The sequence below is a fragment of the Symphalangus syndactylus genome, chromosome 3 (genome assembly GCF_028878055.3).
Source record: "Symphalangus syndactylus isolate Jambi chromosome 3, NHGRI_mSymSyn1-v2.1_pri, whole genome shotgun sequence".
Classification (NCBI taxonomy): Eukaryota; Metazoa; Chordata; class Mammalia; order Primates; family Hylobatidae; genus Symphalangus; species Symphalangus syndactylus.
In genome coordinates, this window is record NC_072425.2 from 31,616,365 (window position 1) to 31,625,742 (window position 9,378).

The 9,378-nt window shown below is 45.2% G+C and overlaps 1 protein-coding gene across 1 annotated transcript; it reads left to right on the forward strand.

Moving 5' to 3' along the window:
* Window positions 1–10: 10 nt before the first annotated feature.
* On the forward strand, window positions 11–3,269 carry POLE3 (DNA polymerase epsilon 3, accessory subunit). Its single transcript, XM_055271429.2, has 4 exons — window positions 11–282; window positions 369–454; window positions 777–895; window positions 1,519–3,269. Exons 1-4 carry the CDS (start codon window positions 217–219, stop codon window positions 1,689–1,691), a joined length of 444 nt encoding a protein of 147 aa, XP_055127404.1. The 5' UTR covers window positions 11–216; the 3' UTR covers window positions 1,692–3,269.
* The last annotated feature ends 6,109 nt before the right edge of the window (window positions 3,270–9,378 follow it).

A 9,378-nucleotide genomic window follows, 5' to 3' on the forward strand; every position in this document is an offset into this window, starting at 1 on the left:
CTGCGGCTTCAAAATCCGGATGCGCCGGTATTTGAGGCGGAGGCGGTGCTTTGAGGGGAGGAGGGAGGCTGTGGCGCGCGGAGCACTGTGGGACACTGTAGGCCACGTGGGGCGGGACGGAAGCCTCGGAGGGTCAGACCGTAGCGACGCGGGAAGTCCGGACGCAGTAGCTCCCTGAAGCGGAGGTGAAGGGGAGTTTAAGCCCCAGCGGCGGCAATGGCGGAGAGGCCCGAGGACCTAAACCTGCCCAACGCCGTCATCACCAGGATCATCAAGGAGGCGGTGAGCAGCTCGGGGGGGCGGACGAATGGGCAGGAGGGAAGCAGGTGCTGGAACGGCAGCTTTGCTCACCCCCGGTCTCCTCGCAGCTCCCGGACGGTGTCAACATCTCCAAGGAGGCCCGGAGCGCCATCTCCCGCGCCGCCAGCGTCTTCGTGCTGTACGCCACATCCTGGTGAGCGGGACAGAGACATAAGGGAGGCGCGGGGATACCTGGCTGGGAGTTGCTGGCCGGGAGCCCACAAACCCCAATGATTGTGTCCTCCCTCGGTGGGGACAGGTTCACAGTCCTCTGCCAGTTCTTACAAGTTCTGAAGCAAAACAACACAACAAAATAACTTTGCTTTAGCTTTTTTGTGCAGAGAAGGGAAGGACTTATCCCTGTCACACCAAAATCCATGCATGTAAGAGGCAGGCTTTTCCGTTCCACCTCTGGGTGTTCCTTTTCCCACTCACCCCTTACAAACGAGAGTCTGACAGCCTTTCTCTTCTCTCAGTGCTAACAACTTTGCAATGAAAGGAAAGCGCAAGACGCTGAATGCCAGTGATGTGCTCTCAGCCATGGAAGAGATGGAGTTCCAGCGGTTCGTTACACCATTGAAAGAAGCTCTGGAAGGTAACGAGCCTCCTGTCTTCTAAACCACGTAGAAGATGGTCATCCTGTGTGACCTGTTCACCAGGCCCTGAGCCTTTCTCAGCGCGGGTCCCTTTAAGTCCAGTAAGCCAGCACTTGATGTGACTCGACCCAGTTCGGTGGGTACCACCTCAGATCTGTTTCGTGATGCTGAGCAAGTTATTTTTCCTTCTCTGCCTCCGTTTTTGTTTTTGTCTTGTTTTTCTTGTTTTTTTTTTTTTTTTTTTTTTTTTTGAGACGGAGTCTTGCTGTGTCACCCAAGCTGGAGTGCAGTGGTGGGATCTCGGCTCACCACAGTCTCCTCCTCCTGGGTTCAAGCAATTCTCCTGCCTCAGCCTCCCGAGTAGCTCGGACTACAGGCGCACGCCACCACGTGCGGCTAATTTTTTATTTTTGTAGAGACGGGGTTTCACCATATTGGCCATGCTGGTCTTGAACTCCTGACCTCAGGTGATCTGCCCGTCTCAGCCTCCCAAAGTGCTGGGATTACAGGTGTGAGCCACCGCGCCCATCTGCCTCCGTTTTTCCAATTGTACAATGTAATCCTGCCGTCTCTCTGGTTCACTTTCAGCTCTGTCTCCTAACCCCTTCTTTCCTCCTTACAGCATATAGGCGGGAGCAGAAAGGCAAGAAGGAGGCCTCAGAGCAAAAGAAGAAGGACAAAGACAAAAAAACAGACTCGGAAGAGCAAGACAAGAGCAGGGATGAGGACAATGACGAAGACGAAGAAAGGCTGGAAGAAGAAGAACAGAATGAAGAGGAGGAAGTAGACAACTGAATAGAGCGGGAGACTTGTGGCACCTTGGAAGGTACCACTTGAGATGAGACATGCTACGTGTTTCTGTGAAGCTTTTCCATGCTGGGCAGAGTAGTCTCAGGCAAAAGTGCCTGAAAAGATCAGAATAAAAACTGACTAGAAATACCATCAAAAGCAGCACTTACCAAACTCAGAGCATCTGAGTAGCAGAATCCTGTTTTTTTTCATCAATCTGAAGGTTATGACCTTTTGACAAGAGGGATTCTGAATGGCTAAATTAGTCAGTTTGCTCGCTTTTGTTTACTTAAATGTATGGTTAGATGGTTTTTGATCTGCAATCTTCCCTATTCCCCCAAATACGTAATAATAACTTCTTCCGTGCTGCCTGCTGTGTTCCAGATCACAGAGGCAGCCAAGGCTCAGGAAAAATTGGGGCTTTGCTTATGGTCAGCCTATGTTTGATTGCACAGTCTTTGACAATAGTAGCTTACCAAAACTGCTCAGAATGAGTAAGCTTTAGGAAACTACTAAAATGCTGTGGGAGAATAACAAAATCTGTTCTGTGTCTTCACTTGACAGAAGCATTAACTGAATTTTGTTTTTCATAGACCCCCTTAGCCCAAAACCTTTCTATATTGCCTGTAGATGATCGGTCTGCTGGTGTGGTAGTAATCTGATCACAGATATTCTTAAATCAGCAGTGTGGAATGGTATTAGTCAAGCATGGTGCCAGTGTCTTACTTTTACAAAAACAGATCACATAGTGTCAGATATACCTTACTCTCTGCTACTGTACAGCTTTAGGATTTGTCATCACCTCCTGGAAGGTGTAAAACCCCAGGCTTCCTCTTCTTGTAGTCCATCTCCCAGGCTTGTGACTATGGCTTTTCATTCTTCAATTCATGATGAGTGCCAAACTTGATTTTCTCTAGGCACAGCTTTCTCCCTGTGTGCCTCTTGCTTCCTTTCTCTCTCCTGCCTCTCCTCTGCTCCCCATCCCACTTTCTCCTCTCCCTCCTTTTCTCACTTCTGTCAGTCTGTAAGCTTTGATTACCTGCTTAATACTCCAAAGTGTGAGTTCCTCTGATCTCTTGATTCCTTAGTTCTAATCTCTTGTTTTTAAGAGATGGGGTCTCTCACTCTGTGGCCCAGGCTGGAGTGCAGTGGCATGATCATAGCTCACTGCATCCTTGAAATCCTGGGCTCAAGTGATCCTCCCGCCTGAGCCTCCTGAGTATCTAGGACTACAGATGCATGCCACCAAGCCTGGCTAATTTTGTCTCATGTCTTCTAAAAATTATTTTGTGAAGCCCCTCTGAACCTTAAGGTAAATCTGATGGTGCTCAGGAATCTAACTCTCCCCCAACCATCTTAACTGCTTCTAAAATATCTCTGTTGGCCTTTCTTAGCCTTTTTCTGTTACCATTCAGTGCTCCAAGCACTTTTTGTTTCTAAGTTGAGCGCTTGGGGTTTGACAGGTAGTGATGTGTAGTTTGACACTGTTAACTTGTTAAATACAGTGAAAAGTTTGTGAGTGAAGAATGCTGAGATTATAATGCTTTGTACAAATAAAAGTCTTGTTAAAAAATGATGCCTCCTGTTTCATGCTGCGTGTTCATAGTGTGTTTTTGGAGACAGCCCCTGATGATACTCTCCATACAGTTTTTGGCGTGTGGACTTGGCCAGACCTTTGTAAACATGAGATCCTGCATCGCCTTGGATGACCAGCAGGTGCTGCTCATTCACAGGCAAGGGCTCTGAACTACTCCAAGAGCGTTTGTTTTGTTTTGTTTTGTTTTGTTTTTTTGAGACAGTCTCAATCTGTCGCCCAGGCTGGAGTGCAGTGGCATGAACTCAGCTCACTGCAACCTCCACCTCCCAGGTTCAAGCAATTCTCCTGCCTCAGCCTCCCAGGTAGCTGGGATTACAGGCGCCCACCACCATGCCCAGCTAATTTTTATATTTTTAGTGGAGACAGGGTTTCACCATGTTGGCTAGGCTAGTCTCAAACTCCTGACCTCAGGTGATCCACCCACCTCAGCCTCCCAAAGTGCTGGGATTACAGGTGTGAGCCAACACACCTGCTGAAAGAGCTTTTTTTTTTTTTTTTTAGACGGAGCCTCGCTCTGTCTCCCAGGCTGGAGTGCAGTGGCGTGATCACGGCTCACTGCAAGCTCTGCCTCCAGGGTTCACACCATTCTCCTGCCTCAGCCTCCCTAGTAGCTGGGACTACAGGCGCCCGCCACCACGCCTGGCTAATTTTGTTTTGGTATTTTTAGTAGAGATGGGGTTTCACTGTGTTAGAATGGTTTCGATCTCCTGACCGCGTGATTCGCCTGCCTTGGCCTCCAACAGTGCTGGGATTACAAGGGTGAACCACCGCGCCCAGCCGGTGCAAGAGCTTTTCATGGATGTTCTGGGCACCCTATACATACTAGATTCTCAGCAGCTTCATTTATTGAGCCCCCTACTGTGTCTGGCACTAACTGCTTTCAAGTATTAACCCTTTTTTATTTTTTTTTATTTTCATTTTTTTTGAGAGAGTCTGACTCTGTCACCAGGCTGGAGTGCAGTGGCACAATCTCGGCTCTCTACAACCTCCGCCTCCCTGGTTCAAGTGATTCTCCTGCCTCAGCCTCCCGAGTAGCTGGGACTACAGGTGTGCAAGCCACCACACCCAGCTAATTTTTGTATTTTTAGTAGAGATGGGGTTTCACTATGTTGACCAGGATGGTCTCGATCTCTTGATCTCGTGATACACCCGCCTCGGGCTTCCAAAGTGCTGGGATTACAGGTGTGAGCCACCACGCCCAGCCTTAATTTTTTTTTTTTTTTAATTTGTAACAGGGTCTAGCTGTGTTGCCCAGGCTGGTCTCCAACTCCTGGGCTCAAGCAATCCTCCTCCTGCCTTGGCCTCCCAAAATACTGGGATTACAGGCATAAGCCACCACACCCAGCCCTAAGTATTAACTCTTAAACCCTATGAAGCAGCACTGCTGTTACCTCTATTATCTCTTTACCACAGTACTATATCGCCTGTCTAATCTACATAGCTTTTTCTTTTTTATTTTATTTTGAGACAGAGCCTCGCTCTGTCACCTAGGCTGGAGTGTAGTGGCACGATCTTGTCTCACTGCAGCCTCTGCCTCCCGGGTTCAAGCAATTCTCCTGCCTCAGCCTCCCTTGTAGCTGGGATTACAGGTTCCGGCCACCACATCCAGCTAATTTTTTGTATTTTTAGTAGAGATGGGGTTTCACCACATTGGCCAGGCTGGTCTTGATCTCGAACTCCTGACCTCAAGTGATCCACCTGCCTCGGCCTCCCAGAGTGCTGGGATTACAGGCGTTCCTTTTTTTTTTTTTTTTTTTGAGAAGGACTTTTGCTCTGTTGCCCAGGCTAGAGGGCAGTGGTGCCATCTCGGCTCACTACCTCTGCCTGCTGCGTTCAAGAGATTCTCCTGCCTCAGCCTCCCGAATAGCTGCGATTACAGGCCTGCGTGATTACACACCTGGCTGATTTTCGTATTTTTAGTAGAGACAGGATTTCACCATGTTGGCCAGGCTGGTCGTGAACTCCTGACCTCAAGTGATCTGCCTGGCTCGGACTCCCAAAGTGCTGGGATTATAGGTGTGAGCCACCGTGCCCGGCCAAATCTATATAATCTACATAGCTTTTTCAAATTATAAATTTATAAATAACATTTCACAAAGATACAACCCCCAATACTCATTAGATCTAATAGCTTTTTCCTTCACAGTAGAAACATCCTTTCTTAATTTCCATGAACACTACTCAACTCCTGTGGCTTCCTTTAAGCTCAGTCCCCTGCCTCATCTCCACTTCCCCTAGCCTCATCTGTGGATTACTTGGCACGTGGATCTTCCTGGAGCATTGCTGGGTTACAGACCCTCCTTGTTTCCTATTAAATCAAATCTATACTTAAACCTATTATTCAAAGCCTGCATGAGAAGGGCTCGCCTTGCTACCTATTTTAACCTGCCACTCTCTAACAAGGCTGTGTGCTCTAGTCAACGATGAATCCCCAAAAGAACTCTTCCATATGGCTTTAGTTAATTCTGCCCCATTCATCACCAAACTTGGACTACCTAAGAAAAACGTTTCCTGAAAATAGGGACTATTACTTTAAAACTACAGAATTTGGCCGGGCGTGGTGGCTGACACCTGTAATCCCAGTACTTTGGGAGACCGAGGCAGGCTCATCACGAGGTCAGGAGTTCGAGACCAGCCTGGTCAATATGGGGAATCCCTTCTGTACTAAAAATACAAAAATTAGCCAGGCATGGTAGCCTGTAGTTCCAGCTACTTGGGAGGCTGAGGCAGGAGAATCGCTTGAACCCGGGAGGCAGAGGTTGCAGTGATCTGAGACTGTGCCACTGCACTCCAGCCTGTGTGACAGAGCAAGACTCTGTCTCAAAAAAAAAAAAAAAAACTACAGAATTTAACAACTGGGAAAAATTTTTGACATCATCCACCAGTTTTCCCCCCACCACACTTCTATCATTACTGTAGTGGTATCTGGACTTTTCAAGTTCCTTACTAGGCTAAGGTAATATTTCACTTTTTTACCATGGCCCTTCATGCCCAGAGATTCTGATTTGGATTCGGGAGGTAGGAGGGTTCTCGTCCCAACCCATTCAAAGCTACTTTTGAACCTAACCTCCTATTTTTACTGATAGGAAATTGAGGTTCTTCAGAGAGAAGTGACTTGCTCAAGATCTTACCACGAATTTATGAAAACTGGGATTCTTTTCCAATGAACTTTGGCCTTGCTCCATTGTTTTTTTTTTTAATAAGCTTTTTATATTTCAACAGTTTCTCTACTTATGTCCTTTTTCGATTACAGGGGCCAACTCAGAATACCACATTGCATCTAGTGAACTCACTTTCTAAGACTGAGATGAAATTCAAAGAACATAGAATTAACCACTTTTAAATGAGCAATTTGGTGGCATTTAGAACATTCACAATGTTGTGCAACCACTACCTCTATCTAGTTTCAAAACATTTTCCTCAGACCCTGGCAATCAGCAGTCTGCTTTCTTTCTTGTTTCTTTTTTATGTTTTTCACAGCATTTAGCACAATGCCATATACCTACCTAGGAGACACTCAGAATAGTTTAAATTTTTTATTGAAACACAATATACATACTAAAAGACACAAATAAGTGTGGAGCTTAATGAATTTTCACAAATTAAACACAGCCATGTAACTCACACCCAGACCAATAAACATTAACTGCATCCAAAGAAACCTCTTTAGTCTCCCCTTGCCGCCTTTTTTTTTTTTTTTTTTTGGAGACAGGATCTTGCTCTGTCACCCAGGCTGGAGTATAGTGGTATGATCACAGTCTACTGCAGCTTTGACCTCCCAGGCTCAAGCAATCCTCCCATCTCAGCCTTCCAAGTAGCTGGGACTACAGGTGTCCAGCACCATGCCCAGCTAATTTTTGTAATTTTTGTAGAGACCGTTTCGCCATGTTGCCAAGGTTGGTCTTGAACTCTTGGGCTCAAGCGATCCACCAGCCTTGGCCTCTCAAAGGGCTAGGATTACAGGCGTGAGCCACCACGCCCAGCCTAATCTCCCTTTCAATCCTCCCCATCTCCGCAGTGGAAATCACTATTCTGAGTCCTAACAGCACAGCTTAATTTTGCTTGATTTTGTAGTTAATATAAATGAAATCATATTATATACTCTTTCGTGTCTCACTTCTCTTACTCAACAATATGCTTAAGATTTATTCATATTATTGCATTCACAATACTGAAAGATTAAGGTAAAATGTTTCAAAAGGTGGAGGCTGGGGGGAGAGTGGGAACAGGTCTTTCAGTCAAGAACAAGAAAAGACATGGGGGAAATAGGCTACACCAAACAGCAACATTTTAAAATTTCCCATTCTAGGGCAAAAACTGGAAGCATTCCCTCTGAAAACTGGCACAAGACAGGGATGCCCTCTCTCACCACTCCTATTCAACATAGTGCTGGAAGTTCTGGCCAGAGCAATCAGGCAGGAGAAGGAAATAAAGGGTATTCAATTAGGAAAAGAGGAAGTCAAATTGTCCCTGTTTGCAGATGACATGATTGTATATCTAGAAAACCCCATTGTCTCAGCCCAAAACCTCCTTAAGCTGATTAGCAACTTCAGCAAAGTCTCAGGATACAAAATTAATGTACAAAAATCACAAGCATTCTTGTACACCAATAACAGACAAACAGAGAGCCAAATCATGAGTGAACTCCCATTCACAATTGCTTCAAAGAGAATAAAATACCTAGGAATCCAACTTACAAGGGATGTGAAGGACCTCTTCAAGGAGAACTACAAACCACTGCTCAATGAAATAAAAGAGGATACAAACAAATGGAAGAACATTCCATGCTCATGGGTTGGAAGAATCAATATCGTGAAAATGGCCATACTGCCCAAGGTAATTTATAGATTCAATGCCATCCCCATCAAGCTACCAATGACTTTCTTCACAGAATTGGAAAAAACTACTTTAAAGTTCATATGGAACCAAAAAAGAGCCCGCATCGCCAAGTCAATCCTAAGCCAAAAGAACAAAGCCGGAGGCATCACGCTACCTGACTTTAAACTATACTACAAGGCTACAGTAACCAAAACAGCATGGTACTGGTACCACAGCAGAGACATAGATCAATGGAACAGAACAGAGCCCTCAGAAATGATGCCGCATATCTACAACTATCTGATCTTTGACAAACCTGACAAAAACAAGAAATGGGGAAAGGATTCCCTATTTAATAAATGGTGCTGGGAAAACTGGCTAGCCATATGTAGAAAGCTGAAACTGGATCCCTTCCTTACACCTTATACAAAAATTAATTCAAGATGGATTAAAGACTTATATGTTAGACCTAAAACCATTAAAATCCTACAAGAAAACCTAGGCAATACCATTCAGGACATAGGCGTGGGCAAGGACTTCATGTCTAAAACACCAAAAGCAATGGCAACAAAAGGCAAAATTGACAAATGGGATCTCATTAAACTAAAGAGCTTCTGCACAGCAAAAGAAACTACCATCAGAGTGAACAGGCAACCTACAGAATGGGAGAAAATTTTTGCAGCCTACTCATCTGACAAAGGGCTAATATCCAGAATCTACAATGAACTCAAACAAATTTACAAGAAAAAAACAAACAACCCCATCAAAAAGTGGGCAAAGGACATGAACAGACACTTCTCAAAAGAAGACATTTATGCAGCCAAAAAACACATGAAGAAATGCTCCTCATCACTGGCCATCAGAGAAATGCAAATCAAAACCACAGTGAGATACCATCTCGCACCAGTTAGAATGGCCATCATTAAAAAATCAGGAAACAACAGGTGCTGGAGAGGATGTGGAGAAATAGGAACAGTTTTACACTGCTGGTGGGACTGTAAACTAGTTCAACCATTGTGGAAGTCAGTGTGGCGATTCCTCAGGGATCTAGAACTAGAAATACCATTTGACCCAGCCATCCCATTACTGGGTATATAACCAAAGGACTATAAATCATGCTGCTATAAAGACACATGCACACGTATGTTTATTGCAGCACTATTCACAATAGCAAAGAGTTGGAACCAACCCAAATGTCCAACAACAATAGACTGGATTAAGAAAATGTGGCACATTTACACCATGGAATACTATGCAGCCATAAAAAATGATGAGTTC

What these genes read in the sequence shown, in the direction of transcription:
- POLE3 (XM_055271429.2), top strand. Translation starts at nt 217, where the DNA reads ATGGCGGAGAGGCCCGAGGACCTAAACCTGCCCAACGCCGTCATCACC. An exon ending in CCAGGATCATCAAGGAGGCG is followed by an intron (nt 283 to 368) that starts GTGAGCAGCTCG and finishes GTCTCCTCGCAG; the next exon opens with CTCCCGGACGGTGTCAACAT. An exon ending in GTGCTGTACGCCACATCCTG is followed by an intron (nt 455 to 776) that starts GTGAGCGGGACA and finishes CTCTTCTCTCAG; the next exon opens with TGCTAACAACTTTGCAATGA.